The sequence below is a fragment of the Pyrgilauda ruficollis genome, unplaced genomic scaffold, assembly GCF_017590135.1.
Source record: "Pyrgilauda ruficollis isolate IOZ18807 unplaced genomic scaffold, ASM1759013v1 scaffold12, whole genome shotgun sequence".
Lineage (NCBI taxonomy): Eukaryota > Metazoa > Chordata > Aves > Passeriformes > Passeridae > Pyrgilauda > Pyrgilauda ruficollis.
Window position 1 is genome coordinate 3,921,561 of NW_024510321.1, and position 21,997 is coordinate 3,943,557.

The 21,997-nt window shown below is 42.1% G+C and overlaps 1 protein-coding gene across 1 annotated transcript in view; it reads right to left on the minus strand.

The window, feature by feature from the left end:
- The window catches only part of XYLB (xylulokinase), an 82,052-nt gene extending 70,298 nt beyond the window's left edge, over positions 1 to 11,754 (minus strand). The window contains exons 1-8 of the mRNA XM_041488245.1: positions 11,677 to 11,754; positions 9,325 to 9,407; positions 8,448 to 8,517; positions 7,141 to 7,221; positions 5,814 to 5,900; positions 4,576 to 4,704; positions 3,241 to 3,306; positions 244 to 316 (exon numbers count right to left, since the gene is read on the minus strand). Of these exons, the coding sequence (XP_041344179.1) occupies positions 244 to 316; positions 3,241 to 3,306; positions 4,576 to 4,704; positions 5,814 to 5,900; positions 7,141 to 7,221; positions 8,448 to 8,517; positions 9,325 to 9,407; positions 11,677 to 11,721 (634 nt within the window). The 5' untranslated portion in view covers positions 11,722 to 11,754. The remainder of the gene's footprint in view (positions 1 to 243; positions 317 to 3,240; positions 3,307 to 4,575; positions 4,705 to 5,813; positions 5,901 to 7,140; positions 7,222 to 8,447; positions 8,518 to 9,324; positions 9,408 to 11,676) is intronic.
- Between the last annotated feature and the right edge of the window lie 10,243 nt (positions 11,755 to 21,997).

Sequence of the window (21,997 nt, forward strand, 5' to 3'; positions counted from 1 at the left end):
TTACATTTAAGACTCTTTTCTGTGGATCCATTTGATAGAAGTGGGAATCAGTAAGATGGGGAGAGATGAGCATAGCAAACATCAAACTGAAAGGAGTAACTTAGCTTAAAATCTAATATACTTGTCATTAAAATTTAAAGATTGAAAACAAACACCAGACACCTTGTCCCCCATCTATGTAATATGCAGATGGAAGGAAAATTTCCTTTGTAAACTGTTACTATGAAAAAAGCCCACACTTACCATCACTATAATCAATGGGTGCATAAGTTCCTAGGAAAAGGGAAGCTGCAAAGCTGCTGACCAAAGAGATTCTCTGCAAAAAAAAAACCCAAAACCAGTGAGAAATAGTGAGTCACATCAGTATTCGCTTCAAAGAAAGTAAGTAGAAAACAAATAAAATAACTGGAAGCAGCAAATGTTAATAGATGCTTAAGGTTAGGCCCAGAAAGCACACAAAAATACACCTAGAAGGATTATTCAGTTCTGACCATCCCAGTAATACAGCACATATCAATCTAAAAGTAACTTCATTATAAAAGCTGTTAATAGCTTTGCTTTCTGAAACATGCAAAACACACCTGGTATGTTATCATACTTTGTGTTAGCATGAATCCACAACTTCAGACTATCACAAAGATTTCAAAGAATAAAAAAACCTCATTTCAAAGAAAAACACTTCCTAAGAAAAAAACCAAAAACACACACCAAAAAAAAAAAAAAAAACCAAAAGAAACCCAACTCCACAAAACCACCTGTGTGTTATGACAGGGGAAATGCTCAGAACCCTGCTCTGCCCCACCCACAGCACAGGTCTGTAAATTTTAGAAGCTCTGGCAAAGCTCTGTGAGCACCTTTAGCACCTCAGTGTGACCCCTTGCCTTCCTTCCAGCTGAGACCCCAGACCTCCCAGGAGTTACTCCCAGGAGCTGGTAATAATCAGCTTTGAACTGAGCCACTGCCTGCAGCCCTGCCCCAGGGCATGCTCCAGCTGCGTGACACCCAGCTGTAGGGCTGGCCAAAAATGCCCCATGTGACACAGGACACTGATCCACCATGAACCTTCCTCCTCTTCACATCTGCTGTGTGAACTACCAGGTTAACCAGCCACCACCAGGCTTTCTGCATGATCAAGTATTGCCTGATCCCAAGAAGCTGGCACAAAAGCAGACAAATCCCTCATTCTGTGCTGTGGCTCACTCAGAAGAAATGTGGTTGTCACCCAATAACTAAACAGAATCAAACTTCTACAGGTGGAGCGAGCCAGAAGTGACAGGTTTTTATTAATGATCACAAAACCACTGCTCACAGCATTCGAGGGCAGCCTGTAGCCAGAGATCTAAGAGGTGGTTGTAATGGCCAGGAAATTTAATGATGTATTTGCTCTTTGTGCATCTCTCCCCAAGAATACATCACATTGTGCTCAGATAACAAAGGCCTACCTTCCGTGGTGCCCCAGTGGGCACTAGCTGCCTGAAATGGAAGGAAAAAAGGATGAAGTTAAACTGTGAATCAGCCAGCCAGTTTAGCAAGCTGACCTACAGAAGCAAAAACATCCACCTTCCACATGTCATTGGGACTGCCAAGCTGTTAAGTGCTCCTTGAGGGTCCCCAAGAGCAGCTCTGGCAGAGAGATGTTTTGTGCTTGAATGCATCTTGCATAAGCTTTATTGCTAAAATTTGCCATCAATTCAAACAGCCCTCAAAGTCTGAAATTGGTTTAACCAGTTGTCAGTCCCACTTCCCCCCAGTAACATATCTTTCTCTAAATTTAGTCTTAAGCTTATGATCAGACAGTATCAGTATTCTGTTTCATCTTATACCTTACTAGTTACAATGAGAATGTAAAAGAAAAGAAGGGGGGAAAATTAAAAATCAAGCATTATCCAACAAAATACAAAGTCAACACTGCAATTCACTTTCTCATGAAATGAACTGCTTCGTACAGGGGTGAGATTTTAAAAAATAAACCCACCAAAAAAAAAAATTAATGCTATCAAGAACTGAAGTAATGGAAAACCAGGTCTTCTTTACTCCCCTTTGTAAAAATGGGGTCTATGTTTCTCCTTTTCCAGTCAGTGGGAACTTCACCAGACTGCCAAAACTTCTCAAATATGAGGGATGGTGGCTTAGCCACTTCATCCACCAGTTCCCTCAGGATCTATGGAAGTATTTCATCAGGTCCTTGTGCAGCTCCAGGTTCCTTACATGGTCTTGAACTCAATCCTGTCCTTCACTGGGTGGTTCTCCATTGTCCCAGTCCCTGCCTTTGCCTGCTGTGACTCAGGTGATGTGGCTGGAACTCTTGCCAGTGAAGGTCAAGGCAAAAAAGTCCTTGAGCACCTGGCCTTCTTCACAGCCTGGGTAACCAGGCCTCCCATTTCGTTTGGAGAGGGAATACATTTCTCAAAATCTTCCCTTTAACACTGACATACCTATAAATATTTTTCTCCTTGCCCTTAATGTCCCTGGTCAGATTTAATTTTGTCAGGGTTTTAGCTTCCCTGACCTGATCCCTAACTGCTCAGAGGGCCTCTCTGTAATCCTACCAGGCAACTGTCTTTATTTCCACCTTCTGTAGGCTTCTTTTTTTGTGTTTGAGTTTGTCCAGGAGCAATTTGTTCATCCACACAGCCCTCCTGATGTTTTTGCCTGATTTAATCTTAGTTGGGATGCATCACCTCAGAGCTTGGAGGAGCTGATCCCTGAATATGAACCAGCTTAGGAGAGCCTGTATCCTTCCATTCCAACACTCCAGGAGGCATCTCTGTGATGCCAAAAGGATCATAACCCCCTAACTCCTGTTGATTTCCCATGCCACGTGTGTTTTTCCAGACATTTAATGTGGACCACCAATGCAGGTGCCTTTGCTGGCTGCTGCTGTCCTTCAGGTGCTCTCCTGCTGACCTGCCATCCCTCTCCAGGCTCTGGGAGTCTCCTTCTGGCACCAGCCTGGTAGGAGTGGGATGGTCTGATCTTTTCCTCTCCCAACAACTTCAGTTTAAAGTTCAATTCACCAGTTTGAGAAGTATAACACTCAAAGTAGGACTCATGTCGGATTTTTGTCTGCCTAACCACTAATAATTTAACAGAATTTTAAAAATTCTATTTTCATCTTAGTTTCAAACACAAGAATCAGAATAATCTTTAGCAAAAAGGTCTGTAAAAACATCTGCACAAAATAAATTTTAAAATACTTTCAACCATGTTTTCCAATAAGGGAATTGAAGTTAAGCCAACCTCAGTTTGCTTGTAGACCTCAGGATTCTGGCTGTAAATCTTTGCTATCTGGTTTCCTGTAAAACGCTGAGAAAGAAATGCAAATGCTTAGAAACACAAACCCTAAATGGAGTCAATAATCATTAACTCTGTGTAATGAGTTCAGAACATTGCACTTTGGATATTTAATTTGCCTGATGCATGATGAAAGTCAGTGCACAGCAGGCAATCTGCACTAAACAGGGTATAACACACAGTCTCATTATGAGAATTTTGTTCACCTTTCAAAAAAAAAGCATGTGGAAAAGCATTACTATCCATAATTTACATTTCAGAAATGACAGTTCAATGGAATGAATCACACTTATTCTGTGCACAAGAGCCAGCACAATTCAAATGCTGCCTTCAAATCCTTGAAAAGGTTTAAGCTACAAAATCTATGTGCCTGCCTGTGAGGCAGGTGAATTGAAATTAAAGCAGGAAGTTTCATACTCAAAGCAGAAACTCCAGCACAGGCTAAAAACAGTTGTAAGAATATTTATTTTTCATCCATGTATTATGTCAGATAGTCAAAAAACCTTTTAACACTGAAACCTAAACATTTAAGAAGTGAAAAATAAACTGTTAGTGGTATGCAAAGTCTGATTTTCAACATCGGCCATAAACTTTGCATGATGATTCAGAAAGAGAAACATCAGTTTGTGAGGTTAAAGCCTTATTCTGATGAATCAAGGGTATGAGTAGCCAGGGGCTGAGGTGCCTGCAGGGCAGCCCTGCTCCCACTCCAGAACTCGTTGTCACACTCACAAGGAGGGAAGAGTCAGGAAGAGGAGACAAGTGACAGCATAGCTCTGACAGTGTCACAAGCCTCTGAAACACTTCTCTTAGACCAACAGCTGCTTGTCAGCCTCCAGGGAATATGAAAAGGCCAGTCTTTTAATTGCAGAAGTAACCTAGAGCATGATTCACAAATAGGTGGATGGATTTACCCCAAACAAACCTGCAACATAAACTGGGTTTCCATCCCAATAGAAATGTGGCCACACAAGATGCTCCCAGGGGACAACCAGGCCCTGAGACTTTAAGCATGGCCACCCAACACTGCATTTGGGAGCCACTGGCCAAATGCTCCAACTGCCTCCTGCAGCAGAATTTCCAGTGTTTGGTTCATTTCACTGTGAATTTCTGTATCTCCCTTTGTGAGACTAATGCAAAGCACAGCATGGTTGGAGTTCCTTCAAAAGCTCTGTCTTTCCTAGATAATGGCTGATGGTTACCTTCTGCAGCTCCCTGGGGTGACAGAATTGTTTCCAGCACAGGATTCTGCTGGGAACTTTCTCCCCATCCATTCCTCACCTCATATGCCCGGGAGCCAGTGACACTGGCCAGGTGCTGGGCTCCCCCCAGGGCTTTCTCCAGCGCTCTGCACTGGGAGGCTGTGCTGGAATCCATCCAGATGGGACTGTCACGGACTGAAAAACAGCCCTGCAATGAAGAACACCCTCTATTAGCAAGTCTGATCTCTGAGAAGTCCCTGCCACACGTATCAGCTCACAGCTCAGCCCTCTGGCGTGCCTTCTGCCCTTCTCTCAGCAGTTACACAAGTTGGATAAAACGTTGGCCAGTGACGAAAAGTTCAACACAAACTTTGCATCAGAGGGAAGCAACATTCTTTTTCTGCTGTCACTTCACAGACTCTGCAGCACATCCTCTGGTAGCCAAAACCCCAGCCCCTTTTAGAACCCCTCCACAAACCATCAGGTTATCTTCCCACAGCTCTACTAACACATTTCTCCTTAATGCATGGAATAACCACCTGGAAATACAACTGTGGATTAATACACCATTTATTTATGTTAATGCCATTTCCATGAGTTTTGCACAGATGAGACAGCTACAAAACTAATGATTTAGCACATTTAACACAAAAGTCTCCTTTTCAATGTATATCTGTCCTTTCTGACACTGAAGTAAGGGAAGAAGGGTCTTCCAGAGGAAAGCTGAGTCCTCACAATTTTTCTTTTTAAATAAAAACTTGTCAAGTCCATGTTCAAAGCTCACCAATCACACACATACAAAATGTTGAGGTCAACAATGTAGTTGGTTAGGATTTTAAGTCCACACAACATTACACTTTTATCCCTTCAGGGACAAGTGTAAACTGGTCTTTTTAAATAGATATATTTTCTTATGAAATCATTTGCATATCCCGCACAGAAACTCAGGTACAGCGGTCCTTTTCACCACAATTTCTTGTTAATATGAATATATTAAAAATGTAAAATATTTACAGATTGTCTACAAAAATATTACATTTTCTAGAATAGAAGATTTCTCTAGAAGAACAAAGAGGCAGTTACTCTGACACACAAAGTTCTGGGACACCTACTGGCACCTATAAGCTTTTAAAGCAGAACATACTGCCATTCAGGAGAAAATGAAATGTCAGAAGTCCTGCAACTGAAGGAATAACTACTACATTTCATTTGTGCTGCAGGGGCTTGCAGCCCAGCCAAACAAGAGGAAGAAAGCAATGTGTAAGGATCAGAAAAAGGACAGTGTAGCCCTCCCTTCAGAGCTTTTGTGCACCTTACCTTTAGTGATTGATGTAAAGGCAGCTCAGGTGATGCATTCTTTAAAATCTGGATGCTTCCTTTTTTCCAGAACACACTCCCATGTTGCTGTAGGAAACACAGAAACAGAAGTTGGAGATGCCCTCCCAAGCTTCAAACTTCATATCCTGATCTTAAATTCTAAGGAACAAAAGAGCTCTCTCAAACTAGGACCAAAAAATGGCCCATTTCAAACCAAGGGTCTCATAAAAATCTCTTATTTAAGACTGAGAAAAGCAGACACTAAATCAAAGCATTATTTTTAATTACGGAATTTTCTAGTTGGAACAATTATTGCATTGCTAATGGTATTAGATACTTATTTGAGGGCTCTTTGAGCTGTAGCCAGGGCTTCACAGTCAAGATTTAGTTCTGTGCTATTTCAGCAGAGCTCCCTGATCCATCAGTTACAAGCCTGTCCCCCTTGCTGGAGGGGGCAAAATAAAGGGAATATGGGCAGTCTGGAAATCACCCTCTTTTTTCACTTGAGTAAGGTGGGGTTACTTGGCAGTGCCCAACTTGTGCTCCACTGAAGAATTCATAACAGAGCCTTGATAGCAGCTCTGATTTTCAGACACTTTGCTCAGACTTTCAACTGCAATCAATGAAACATGGAGATAAAAGCAAGGGTTTTGATTAATTAGTCCCAGATACATCAAGATGAATAACCTAAACCTCACATGTCAGAATTAGCTGTTGCTTTGGTGCTGTCCTCGCCCTGAATATCATCTGGGAAAGTCATAAAAGCCTCTGTTGATTCATTTGAGTACTAGGAAGAGACTGGCTAACTAAATAAATGTCAGGTTGGGTTTTGTAAACATTTTTAAAAAGGTATTATGCATTACAGGCTAAATCATGGAAGCATTTTTGTCATTTCTGCATCATTTGGGCTTTGTTGTTTCTGTGCAGAACCCTGTCCTAGCCAACAAAAAACTGCTCAGTGGGATGCTACTGTGCTTTTAGCAAACTGTGCTGGCTTTCCTACCCCATTTTCCACAAGCACCTGGATCTGCTGAAATTCAGAACAAACAAAGAATTAAAACAACATGAAGCCAAGCAGTTCTGCACTATGCTGATCTAAACAACTGCACTGCCAACCTCATCCTCCACTCCCACCATCTTCTAGTGATTGCTCTGTGTGCTTCAGGTGTCCAGTTCCCTGAGGAATGTCTGTGGATGCTTATGTAGAAGATTAGATCTTACTTTATGCCATTACAGTCTTCTGCCATACAATTGTTTAAATGTATCACTCAACCTTATACTTGATCAAAGAAATGCAGTAAAACTGAAATTTTCCGTATAAACTAACCTGGCCAGCACCAGACATAGCTCTGACTTGAGAGAAGTTAAAGCCTGAAGACTTCATCTTTTCCAAGATCATATCCAGAGCCTACAACAACAAACAGAATCAAGAATGACAGTAACGAGCTATCAAATTATGCATACTCACAATCTGGAATTAAACAGTAAATTCATGTCATCACTGATAAGAGTTCATTGGCAGATAATGAAAAATTAGTTAATGACTATGGACTTTTCAAAAATCTGCATAAATTAATTTATTAAGTGAGAGTCCATAAAAGAAAACTTGAGTCACAAAGGGGAAAAATAAGATCTTTAAAGAAGCTGAATCACAAAGATCCATTCTTTGAATCCTAAATGAGGCAAAAGTTAAAGAATTCCAGTTCATTAAAAAGCACTTTAAGAGTGCTAGACACAAAGCAAGATTATCTTTTTTGTTCTTACTTTTGAAAAGCTACAAAATCTTAGTAGGGTACAGCCTGCACCCCATCCTACAAGACATTAGGTAACCTCACTACCAGTGCCCCCAGTGTCAACAAATTCACAAATTCTTTAACATAAAGATAATTCAAGTGATTTGAGCCCTTCAAGCACCTAGATAAATTTTGTTCTTGACACATTTTCCTGAAGTTTAAAGCCAAAAATTAATCTATCCTTAAATAGTTTAATTTAGATCAGCATTTTCCAGACTGTCTCAACAAATGGACCACTGCAGGACTTCTAAAGAAGCATCATATATACCTACATAATCATATTACTAATTTAATAATTACAACGGTAATAGAATAGAAATACAATACAATAGAAAAAATGCTGTACTTCAAAATAAACATTATTGAAAGTTACTGGGAACCAGTGAATAAACTGCCCTTTCACTACTTAGCAGTTGCAACACCAATTGGTAAGCAGAGCTTATTCTAAATGAAATAATAAGCTTAAGCAATATGGGTGCTACAAAAACACAGATTTAAGCAAGGCAAAGTGACAGCTGCCCCATTTCTGTATGAGGGGAGAAAAAAGAATATTTTCTCAAAGGAAGGAAAGTCAGGAAGGAATTTCTCACACATAGAATGCTGTAATAGTAGAAACTGAAGAAACAAACAAAAAAAAACATCAAAATGTTAGCAATTTCTACTATTTTTGTTGATAGCATTACTATTTGCATACCAAAGACACAGAACAACACTTCAAAGAAACAGAATGTAAGCAAAAGGACTATTTTGATTTGACTGATGGGTTCCACTATCGCTCACAATAAACTTTCATTTCTGTAGCAGCAAGGAAAAAGTTGATGCATTTAAAGTTTGTTCATACCTTGACCCACATAAGCACTGGTGAAGTCACTGTCAATCTGTCACTGTGAATGTAGACTCCACCTTGAGTCCTACAGAAAAACAGGATTTTCTCTTGGTAAATTCAGTAAATTTCTTTCCCTGCCAAGCAGAGTTCTTCAAGTTTATTAACGACCAAAGAGAAACTGCAATGCTTTTATGTTTAGAGCAAAGATCAGTGTTGGAAACATGGAAAAGTAAAAGCCAGCTCCTAGGAGGTGACATGTTTGACACTATTGCAAAATAAGTGATTTTCAAGGAAAGGCCCTGATACTGAAGATCTGTGATAGAATCCATTGCTGATATTGCTCATTGGCTGCAAAATTATTTCTGTCACAATTAGTGACTTGAAACTCAAAGATGAAGTTCAATTCTGCTGTTAAACCATCAAGTAAATAAATGTGTTTTATTGAAATGTGACTGGAAGATGACACTTGGCAATTCTAGTCTATTGTTTACGTAAGCAAATACTGTCATCCTACATCTTAACAACTGAATTTATCTCCAAATGCCTTTTAGATGTTCCCCTCATGCAATTTACATGCTGTTCTGAGAGCATCCCACCCAGTCTTGTCCACAAATCTGAAGTTCCAAAAGAAAAAGAATGACTAATTTATATTTAATATTTTTGAGTATATTTTCTTAATTTATCTCCTGTTGGGAGCTCTTGTTATATTTATATTCAAGGAAGGCAAGAACATATACTACCCTTGCAGAGTGGGAAACATGAACATGGCATGACTTTTTCTGTGCCTCCATAAATATCAGTGAGACCAAATAGGGCATCAGTCCCCTCACCCCAATCTCCAAAGCTTTAAATTACATTATCCAAGTAAAATATAAAATATAAAAAGCCTTACTTAAATTCCGGAAGGTCCTTATCAAAATGAACATTATCCTCATAAATGACCCTCAGCTGTTCATCAATAGCAATGACTTTCAACTGGAAGATATAAAACAGGAAGTTAACAAAATCTAGCAATAATTGAATAGCACTGATGACTCATTTATAATAATTTAATTCCCACTGACAAAATGAAACAAAAAAAAATAAATCACCCCAATCCATACAACTCACTGAAAGCAGGGCATAATTTTACATTAAACAAGTTATTATGTGAATTTCCAGAATGTTACCTATTCAGCAACATGTGGGTTTGTTTGTTTGTATTTTCTTTCTCCTGTAATGCACAAGATCAGGCTACAGGCATGTGCTAAAGAACAGCAAACATGTTACCAGGCTCACAGCTTGCATCACAGTAGCCAGTTTTGCCAATTCCTCCAAAGAATACAGTATCTTAGATTGAAGATGTCGCACACCTTCTTTTTCTGTCACCTCCTCTTGTGAGGTGACAAAACCTCACAGACCCTTTAGGGTACCTTGAACACCTTTCCTGCTCCCCAGATGGTAAGAAAATCAAACTCTGCCCATTTGGCAAAGCTCAGAGGGCATTACAGAAGTGTATTTGGAGCTACTGCAACAGAAAGCAACATCCCCAACTCCATAAAGCTGAGCCTTCCTGTAAGCACGAATTAGGAGGGTACCACAATCTTTCCTCATCTATCCTCACTTGAGTTCACCTAGTTCTGAAGAAAGACAGTAAGAGCTGAGAAGAAAAACAAGAAGGAAGCTCACATTCTGTGCCTATTTCAACCAGGGGGAGAGTGCAAACTGCTGCTAAAGGAACTGATTAAAAAAGATCCTAAAAAGAGAGTCATCTCAAGGAGCTGCATTCAAATAACAAAGCCATCCCCATTTTTACCACAGTAGTGTAGAGCCATTATCTATGCCCTGGCACAACTCATTACCAACCTGCACTAGCTTAAAAATGGCTCTGACCCACTGCAGCTTAATTGGCTCTCTGCTTGCAGCATGTCCCCGTAAAAACACTTGATCAACCTAACCTGGATGTGTCTTTTCAAGCTCCCAAACTTCAGCACAACCATAATGGTGATTTATACTCGAACACCTATTTTTAACATGTTCAGGTCTCTGCAGAACTCGGGCAGAGTTTCTCTTCACAGTACAGCAGTACCCGGCTGTGCCAACAAATCGGAATTTCAAGCAGAAACCTGAACATCCAGATTCAGAGTCTTGATTCACACAAAGACACAGGGAAGCTGTGTCTTACAGGTCCTACAGCAGCAAGCAGAGGGGTCTATATGCAGCCTGCATATAAAGAAGGACCACAACACTCCTCCAGGATTTAACTTATGCCTAGCAGGATGGGGAAGCAGGACACATTCGGATATACAACCCACTGCTTCAGATGGGGCAAACAGAAAAGGATGGAGGTGAAGGGGATATGAGAACAACCAGGTACATGCACTGTGTGCAGGCCATGGACATCTTGAAACACATAAATCACTCGGAATTATTACAGCCATAAGCTAAAACACAGGAAGTTCCGGTTCAAAATGAGGAAGAACTTTGTTACATTGACTGTGGCAGAGACCTGGTACAGGATGCTCAGGAAGGACATGGAGTCTCCCTCTCTGGAGACATTCCAAACCCACCTGGACATATTCCTGTGTCCAGGTGACCCCGCCTTGGCAGGAGGTTTGAACTGGATGATCTCCAGAGGTCCCTTCCACAGACTCAGAATCGGCCAGGTTGGAGGGACCACAGTGGATCATCCGGTCCAACCTCCCTGCTTTAGGAGGCTCGTCCCTAAGGACCCCTAGCACAGAGTTCTTTGTAGACATCTACTGACTGTTTCCAGTGACGGAGACTCCACGACCTCTCTGGGCAATCTAACCCTAGGGATTGTGTGATTCCGTGAATAATTTGGCATCAGCCGTATCGGGCTGCAGCGGCTGCGAGCCCCGGGCAGGGAGCCCCGGGCAGGGAGCCCCGGGCAGGGAGCACCGCCCCGCTCCCCGCAGCCCCGGCCGGGCCCGGGCACCGCGAGCAGCCCCGCACGGCAAACCAAACCCGCCCGGGGAAGGAGGAGAGCGGGGACGGAAGGCGCGGGGAGGGGACGGAAGCGGCGAGAGAGGGAAGGCCTGGACCCGATCTTGCTCGGTGGCGGCGGTAGCTGCGGGGAGAACCGAGCTCATCTCCCGCATCCCTCCGGGGCAGCCCCCGCAGCCCGGGCCCGCGTTCGGAGCCGTCCCGGGCAGCGCAGCCCCGCAGCGGCCGGGGCAGCCCCGGCCCCGCCGGCGGCCGCGGGAGGGGAGAGCAGGGCAGGGGCGGGGAGGCGGCGCGGTACCTGCTGCGTGCTGAAATCCCAGCCCAGGTAGCAGGGAGCGGCCATGGCACGGCACGGCACGGCCCTGGCCTCAGCCGGGAGCCGGGGCAGGGACCGGGAAGGGGGCGGCTCTGATGGCCCGGCCTCCCCGGGCAGGAGCCGCCGGCCCGGCCCCGCGGAGCGGCGGCACCGCGGTTAATGAGTGCTCGGGGGGCAGGGAGCGGGACGAGAGCTCCATCCCTCGCACGGAGGGGCCGGGAAGAACTCGGGGGTGGTGTGGTGGTGGATCGAGGCCGTGGTGGGGTGATGCTGCAGTGGGATTGTCCCGAACACGGGCCCGTTCCCCGCTGCGCAGCCCCAGGTCACGCACCGGGGCGAGGCGATGCTGTCCCTTCGTTCCAGATTGCGCGAAGCAGGGAGCGGGGTGGTAACCCGCAAAAGGCTGGCGCGCAGGTCGTCAAAAATTTACACTGTTTATACATTAAAACAAAGGCGTCAGCTTTTGTTGGTTACAAATTACGTGACTTTTCCCGGCTTTTGAGTCCGTTTTGAGTAGGCAGTCCGTGAGTTGATGGTCGAGATTACCTGCTGCTGTGATCACTTTTTCCCCAGTTACTGCTCAGTTCTGCTGAATTCACTCTTGGTGGCTCTTGTCCAGACCATTCACTTCGGGACTGTCTTCCCTTTTCCTTAAAACAAGAAATTAACCAAGCATATGAAATTCACAATGCGGTTTCTTAATCCTAATTGTCCAGCTACAGCTACTGGTTAGGAACTAAAAAAAATAAAAAGCACCTGCAAAGTTTGACACAGGCCCTTGTTCAAATCTTGAGGAGCTCGGGATCAGGATGAACTGGTGGTGGGATGATGTGATGGTGATGGTGGGTCACACTGTGGTGTGCATGGGGCAGCTGAGCATGCATACACAGGGATCCCCAGGGCAGCCCCCAGGCAGTGAGAGAACACCAGATCTGCCATGCAGGAGCCACCCAGGGTCCAGAACCAAATCAAAATGAGCAACCTCAAGCCACAGTCCCAAAGAATTAATTAAATTTCAATAACCTGTTACTGCAATTACTATCCCAGAGCCCTGTTTTGGTATCACACTCTAATCAGCACAAACACACACAGCATTCCATTAAAAACCCCACTATTATTACTTTGGCTGAAGTATTGTCTTCTAGTTTGCCTTTTTTCACTTGGGAGGGCTGAGGAGGTTTTAGGGTTTTGCATTATCTGCCTGTGACAAGCAAAGTGGTATTCCTTAATCAAAAGGAGACTCATCTAAAATACACTTCCATTCTGCAATCAAGGCAGTATCTCAGCAGAGCCTTGATGAAGTCAAATAGGTTTTGCATGCCCAGGATGTTAAAATTTTTTTACAGTACAAACAGTTAATTTGAGATAGCTCAGTGGGTCAGAGCATGGTGCTAATAATGCCAAGGTTGTGGCTTTGATCCCTGTATGGGCCATTCACATAAGAGTTGGACTTGATGATCCATGTGGGTCTCTTCCAACTCAGAACATTCTGTGATTCTAACTACAAAATATTATGAAATTTTGTCACAGACTGAGCATTTAAAAATATATCCAGTGATTTCTCAAAGCCTTAACACCCATAGGTTTATACTTTCAATATTTCTAGTTATCGTTATAAAAAACAACGGCCATGAGGTAGTGGTGGAATTTGCCTGCCCCTGAAGAGCTCATGCTGGATGAACCTGTCCTGGACAAAGGTCTCACTTAACCAGAGGCTGTGAAGGAAATAATGTTTTTGAAATGTTACCAAGAACTGTTTCCTCGGTGTAATTTATACCAGAAAACAAAGGATCAAATAACACACAGAGGCTGGGTTTTTTATTAATGCAGAATGTGGCTGGTGAGCCAGAGAGGAGAGGTTTGCTCAGCCTTTCATTGGCTGCACCGTCCCTGTAAACAATGACAGATTCAAAGGCTGAGGCTTGAAGCATTGCAATTTTCAAAAGATTTGAAAGAACAACAAGAAACTGAAGTGTGTAAGTCCGAATGTAAGAACGATGAATGACTTCTGAAAAAGAGAAATGAGTGGATTTAAATTTTTTAAGGAGGTATTGGCTAGTAGAAAGGGAACTAGATTTTATAAATAAAAAAAAAAAAGCAGTCTTGTGAGGATGAATTAGTTCTATTCTTCAGCAATCAGGTCAGAATACTCTCAAAAAACACGAAATTACTTGACTTAAACAGCACAGAAAAGCTGGGACTGGAATAACCTCCCTTGTATTATCAATCTCTTAATCAGGAATAAGGGGCCAAGACAAGTCAGGAGGAGAACCCACTGAAGGACAAAGTGGGAATGTTATTGTTGCTACTTTCACTGTCCATGTTTCTCAAAAGAAAGGAAGGAAGCTTGTAGAATCAATGCCTCACCCAGTTACTCTGTTGCCCATCTTTTCATCACAGCAGTGTTGTCTCAAATTTATTGTTTGAGTATGGAAAATGTGTGTTGCTGCTGTTCTTTCTGAGCTCAAATTCATACTTACAGATACTGCCACAGCCTCCAAAAATGTCTCCTGAAAGCAAAGAAGGTTTAGCTGTGCATTTATCAGTGAAGTTGAATTCATGTACTGGTGAGGTTTTAGCACTGACAAATCCAGAATTTCCAGAGGGGATGGACAAAATGCCGTTTATAATTGAAATGTCACCACTGCAGATTAACAGCTCGAGGCAAAGCACAGATTAATCACTCAAGACACATGGAGCAGAGTAAAGGGAAAAGTAAGTTTATTCCCCTTTTCCTATTAACTAGTTTCTGACCTGATGGAGAAGCAATACTTCCATGCTTTCCTAGGCCCCTGGCTGTTTAGATAAGTTACAACTAGGATGCCAATTAAAGCTATTTTTTCTTACCCCACTGTCAGTTAACTGCAACTGCACATTTATATCAATTCATTGCAAAACACAAATTAACTGTATTCCACATTCCTACATAGTGGGGTTTTTCACTTTTTATTCTCAATTCCAGTATCAAAACCTGCCTCTGATCTCAGCTGCACCCTGATACGAACTTAGATTTAAACACCCTCTTCAGCTCTGCACAGGAGAACTCCTTCAAAAACAGTGATAGCCTAAATTCCAGGCTTCATTATCATCACATCATCTGAGACATGCAAGCTAGAGAGAGCAGGTAGACCAGACCTTTGCTCTAAATTAGGGTGACTGTATTGACAGCAGTCCAGCTAACCTGATTTATACCAGCTACATAATTTAATGGGATGTGGAAGGACTCACACCTCCACAGGAAGCCCATGGGCAACTACAAAGCTAACAATCCTCCTGCTCCCAGAAGTAGATTTTGGGCACCTAACTAGTTATTTTAAGTAGCAGGCAGCCAAGTGTTTCTAAGCCCCAAGCAGGTATTCCACATTGCACAGGTGGGCCCAGCAGAAGAAATGGGACAGGTAAGAGTCACTGCAAATAGAGACTTATATTACAAACATGCAATAAACCACAGCAGCCCGTGTCAGTGCAAGCATTGTTAAGTCTGCAGGCACAATTATCCTTTACCCAATAAGAAATCTTGTGGCTCTTTAATTAGTGTCAGAAACACAAAACATAGTAAGCTGGGTCAGATGCAAGCCAACCTTTTTGCCAAGAAACCTGAGTCAGGTGCACTGCTGCTAATGAAGTAGGAGATGTTTACAATGTTAAGCTCCAAGTAACACAACAGTAACACGTTAACACATTGCATTAAAAAAAGAACTAGTCTCAGCCTGAGCACTGGACCTACCTGCTAGAACAATATCTGAACAATGGCAATGCCCTAGAGGTCATTCCCTTCCTACTCGGCATTGCAAGTACTCTTATCACAAAATCTCCAGCAATGTTTAACCAAGTACTGAAAACATAAAATACCACAGTACCATAAATTAAAAGACGAAGTTTCTGTTCTTTTTATTGAGATGGTATTATAATAGCAAAAGTGTTTTTCTTTCCCTAAATAAGTGCTTATCTGTTGAAGTTATTTTTGCACATGATCTTGTGGTAGCCATTATGTTTGTCCATTCCTCCAAAAGCAGTGGAAAGTCTTCACTCTGTAAGAACAAGAACTCGATGTTTAAATGGATTGAGGTGGCTGTTTTTTTACTGGCTGTGCCATGAACACGTGAGTGTGAGCAAGAACTTTGCTGCTGTGCTGGCTGCCCAGGGTGGTTGTGGAGTTGTGGAGTCTCCCTCACTGGAGCCGTTCCAGGACCATCTGAACACAATTCTATGCAATGTGCCCTAGGACAACCCTTGAGCAGGGATGTTGGCCTGGATGACCCACTGTGGGCCCTTCCAACCTGACCCACTCTGTGAGTCTATAAAAGCACATACAAAGATCCAGCAAAATCCCTATGAATGAGTTCCACAAGAGGAAGCCCAAATCACAGCTGTTGCATAGAGACTAAAAATGTAAATTATTTAAGTATAGTAATTACTCCACAAACTTGCTGGATGAATTAATTTTTTGACACGTGCATATTCAATATGCCAGGTGTGGTACTGCATTAACCAGCTAAGGCCCTTTACAGACAACTCATGAGGAATTGGTGCAGGATTCCATATAAAAGCACACACAAGCACATATGTAATGGGTACAGAAAAGAATTTAAATGATGGTTCAATACAAAATCTCTGCTATACCATCAGTTTCATGGGTATTGGTCAGTTTGCAGTTTTTATTTGATCATGTGCATACAATTCTCCAATTGCACTTCTATTGAATTCAGCAGAAGATGTTTTGACTCCTCTGGGTACTGAATCAGGCACTGTGGAATTGTATCTGGTTTTACATACTCTAGTTTATATACTCTAGTTTATATACTCTAGTTTTACAGATGTAATTTCCTTGACTCAATTAGGCTACCAGTGATTATGAAGTGCAGTACAAAGTCCTCATGAGATTTCTGCATGAAGTGAAGGATGCTTCTGAATAACAAATTATTTTTAGGATACTTTCTTCCTCTGCACAGACTTCAAGTCCATGTTCATTCTCACAATAGTAACAGTAGTCAACCATCCTCTTTGGAGGACTATCCTAACTACAGCCATTTGCAAGGCTTATTAAAGTTAACTTATGCACCCAGCAGAGTTTCTTGAAGATGAATACCAAAGTGGTTTGTGTTCTAGTGCTCAAAAGCAAATATCTCAGAAGCAAGATGGTGTCATCCAGATAAAACTTTTCATTAACAACATATTAACCAGTTCTTTCACGCTGTACTTGATTCTTATCAAACTTCACTTACAGATAAGTACATCTTATTGATTAAAAGCAATCAAAGATAAACTCATTCCTACTCAAACAATGTCTGAATTGGGCAGTAATAAGAGACAAACCTTGCTCTTTTCATCACCATCCTGGAAGGACCAAAAATCTTGCAATCAAAATCCTGTAGTTTTTAGGTGGAAAAATCAAGGCAGATTTTTAGGTGGAAAAGTTACATATCTTATACAACTTGTTTTAGACCCTGCTTGAAATTCCCACATAATTCCTATATGCCTGTTATGTCTCCTGGGAGAACAAATAACCACAGGCTGTTGTCACCTCCAAAAACTGTAGCCTTCATAACTCCATGGATAGGAAAAAGTCAGAAAAGTATTTGGTATAGAAGAGAAGGAGGCCAGGGGAACTGTGAGGGAAGATGTCAAAAGTTCATTTGTTTAAAATCTCTAACTGGTAAATATGTTCAGTTCTTGGTAGGCAAGGATAGCAGAGCTGTAAAATGAGCAATTCCTGACCCTCATTTTTGGAGGCTGGTTGTTTGCCCAGGAGAGATTCCAGTCATATCAATGAAACAACCAACAGAGGGAGCAGCCATCCAACAAAGCACATTTCAGCATTTTAGTTTACTTTTTGTAGCAAGTAACACTCCAAAGGAATATGATCTAATCCTCAGCAAGACAGAAGAACAGAGGTTTTCAAATGCAGTTTATGCCAGGCACAAAAAGCACATACAGAACATCTGCTGCATTTAACTCCCCAAGAGCAGCACTGAATTTGGCATGCAGGAACACAGTAACTTCTGTTTGACCACATTTGCCATCCACAAAAAGAAAAAAAAACCCAAAGATTGTGGTTCTGCAAAGGAGACTGGATAGCACCAAGCTCCTGACACATGCAAAGCCAGATGAGTGAGTACTAAATCATAGAATCACAGGATACAAGGTCGGAAGGGACCTCAAGGATCAGCTAGTCCAACCTTTCTTGGTAAAAGCATGTAAAGCACAAGATATTTGGTATGAAACCCTCAGTGCTAACTTGGTGTGCTTGATTTAAGCCTTTAGAGACACCCAGGCGGAGTGCAGCATCAGAGATATTTGGTATATGCCTACCTACACACACTATCTAATTATATTTACCTAAAAAACATGAGGAAAAAAATGGGTATTTAGAATCCTGTGAAGGAAATGTGAAAGGGACTACATGCAACCCAAGCTCACCAAACCTTCAGAGGGACCCGAAGGGCAGCTGGTCCCTTCCTTTGACTTGAACCCTTTAGGTCTGAAAGCACAGGAAAGATCAGATCAGAGGAAACATCTCAAGATCATTTCGAAAACTTCCATCCTAGGATCCTTCACCCCATTAGCAAGGACACTCAGAGAGCACCAGAAATAATCTTGCCCCATCAGAAAGTCCTGTGCTCTACTCACAACACACCATAGCTGGGGCATGCTTTAAGGTTGTGCTTTCAAACAATAGAAATGTGTGTGCTCTTATCAAAAATCTCACTAAAAAGTAAACAATTACTATTGATTCTACTAATACTGTCTGGAATCCAAATAATAGCAGCCACCTTGTTTCTATCTTTCTTTGTGCTATTACATTTTCTAACAATAAAATAGTCACTTTCTTACACTTCAAGACTGCGCTTCAACAAAAATTTTAAAAGCACTATAGAAAGCTAGAGAAAGGGGATTATCAAGTAACTTTGATTTTCCTTCTCAGTGCCAGTTAAAATCTACAGACATTTGTATTCTGTCTTTTTAACCTCCATGAACAGTGCTGAACATGTCTATAATTCAGCACACGAATATCATGAATAATACACCTCTAGTCTCAGGTGTGCAGTAAAACCCAGTGTTACAGGAAGTGCATTCAGTCAGTTAACCATTATGAGCATTTTTAATTATCTTTAAACCAACAATTATTCCTAAAAGGTTCTCCAAACATTTTTTAATAAAAAACTAATTTACTACACACAAATTAATTAGTCTGAGATAAAATTAGTGGCATCTTTTTAAATTAGATTTTGAAAGCAAGGTCAAGGGCAGTAAACATCTACTTCAGGTTCTAAAAGACACAGCTTTTGGACAATGAAGTATTCTCAAATTTTGTTTTGCCTCAAGGAAATGAAGAATTGGTTCCATTGTGATGGAAGAAAAGACTTAAGGGAAATAGGGCACTTCAGACTTCAGTGGATAATCAAGTGAAAACCACTCAGACGATCAGGAATTTGTTCAATTAAAAAATAACGAGTTTTGACACAAAACTAATCACGGCAATAAATTTTCAGAACCTGTAGTGCTGCTCAGAGATACATGTGCCAGTGCTAGAAAATGGCTTGGCTGCTTATACTCCTCAGCAACCCAGAGCAACCCGAATGGAGATCTCTAACGTGTCAGTCTCAGGCAAACACAGCCATGCCACTCCAATAGTGCCACCTGCTGCATACTGGGAAAGTGTACAGGGCTCTGGAGCTCCAGGGAACTCGATTTAAAGATTGATTGACTGATTTAAAAAGAAATCACATGGTGTGCATGCATGACAATGGGAATTTATTTTTATTTCTTAGTAATACCTAAAAGGAAGTTGTTCCACTATGCTGTAAGAACAGAACCTGTGGGTAATTTGTTTTCAAGTTTATCCCAGTGGCATAACAAGGATTAGCTGCATCAGCTCACTACACATCAAAGTCACAATTAACCTCATGTACTTTCTGATGTCATGGTGATTAGAGCTGCAATTCATTTTATTAATCATATCCTGGTGGCAAATTATTCACAAAAAACACATACATATATATATATATGTGTGTGTGTGTATACAGAGACATGCCTTGATAGCAAAGTGCACCTGCACAAACACACATACACACAAACTCATACACACCTCCAGAGACTGATTCAATCACATCTCAAATCCTGTGTGCTGTTTTGAGCCTGTCATGACAAGAAAGACATTGCTGGAGTGTGTCCAGAGAAGAGCAACTGAGCTGGGAATGGCCCTGAAGCACAAGTCTGATGAGGAGCAGCTGATGGAGCTGTGGGGGCTCAGTCTGGAGAAAGAGAGGCTCGGGGGGACCTTCTCACTCTCTACAGCTCCTGACAGGAGGGCATAGTGATGTGGGGGACGGTATCTTCTCCTGGGTAACAAGTGGCAGGATGAGAGGAAATGGCCTCTCATTGCACCAGGAGAGGTTCAGATTGGATTTTAGGAACCAGAGGAAATGGCCTCTCATTGCACCAGGAGAGGTTCACATTGGATTTTAGGAACATTTTTTCATGGAAAGGGTTATAGAGCCCTTGGGGAACAGCACCTGAGAACAGGGTTTAATGGTGAACATGGTGGTGCTGGGCTGACTTGCTGATCATAAAGATTTCTTCCAGCCTTAACAATTCTATGCAGACTCTGCTCACAAGTTTTCCCTGAGAAGCAAACAAACTGTGATGTATATGGGATTGGCTGAGCTAATCCTGTTTGCAGTTCCTCCTCTCTGCTGTACCACCTGGGCCCATTCCCTTTGTCTCACTGGCCATCTGGCTCCTTTGCCTGCTTTGTGGTTCTACTGCTTACCCATGGAACTGCCTGGGAGGGAACTGACTTGTATAAACCATTCACGTGTCTACGTGTGATGGCTTTTCTGTGATCCTGAGGGAATGGTGCAGCACAAATAATTAATAATAATTTCTGATCAGATACAAACTCATTACAAGTTAAATGCTCTTCTAATGAGAAGTGAAGCTCACATCTCTGAAGACAGAGCCTGTGTTTCAGGTTTAAGGATGCTGTCCCAGTAATTCCTCCTGCCACACACACAGGCAGGCTGCACAAGTCACTTTCACAGGAGGTCAGAGAGTGAAACAGTGTGACTGGAATTTTAAAAAGGTTGGGTAACTTTTATGACCATTAATAATGTTTGTATTGAATGCCAGCTCAAACTGTAATGAGGTTAATTAAATCCCCTGTCCCAATGTATAAGCCAACTGCCTGAAGGTCCAGAGGCAGACTCCATATGACAACAGCTCAGAACACTGGACAAACAAGGCAATTGAGGCACTGCTTGCTAGAGAGAACCAGGTGTTTGTCACTGCTCAAGGCAGAGTATCAAAGTAGATCTAATGTTGAGGACTCTCCGTGTGTGGAGATATGAGGCTTGACTCCATTTTAGAAGGCTGATTTATTATGTTAAATATTATATTAAAATACTACATTAAAACTATACTAAAAAACAGAGAGATCAGAAGGCTACAACAAGAATAGAACAGAATAGAATAACAAAATCTTGTGACTGCTCACAGCCTTGGCACAGGTGGCTGTGATTGGTTATCAATGGAAAACAATCCACATGGACCAATCACGGATGCATCTGTTGCATTCCACAGCAGCAGATAGTAATTGTTTACCTTTCTCTCCTGAGGCTCCTCAGCTTCTCAGGAGAGGAAAAATCCCAGCAAAGGATTTTTCATAATATCATGGCTACAATCTAACAAAGCCATGATACATCAGAACAATTCCAACATGATACGTGCTTTTTCTGAGGTAGAGAGAAGCCAACTTCAAGAGTATCCACAGAGTCTGACAAAGTATTGTGTTTACTGTTCTCTCACTGGCTAAGGCAGGAAAGGACTACAGCTGAAGCAGGTAAACCAACTGTAAGACACAAGCATATTGGGAAGGCAGGAGTAATTATTAACAAGTCAGCTACAGCAGACTTACACATGTGAGCCTGCTGAGCCTTCCCAGAACCCTGTGCACTGCATATCTAGAGTCCCGTCACCTGCAGGCACAGAACCTCCAAGGGGATTCCCAAGATCTGCAGGATTTCAGCCTGATTCAGCCAATCATTGATGTGCAACCCAAGGAACATGAAGGAGCAAGTGAACTGTCTGAGCTCAGGCAGCTGGGAAGCTCAAGCCTGTTGAACAGTCTCAGCAAAGAGAACGGCTGCAACATTTCCAGCTCCTGCCAAAAGCCTCCTCTGAAATCACCCACTGCAGCACTTTGGGCACATCAGCAGATTTCTGCTACAAAATGCATGCCAGCCTGCAACAAACTGAACTTTTACCCTTTCCCAAATAGGAAAGGGCCCAGAATTTCTGAAGC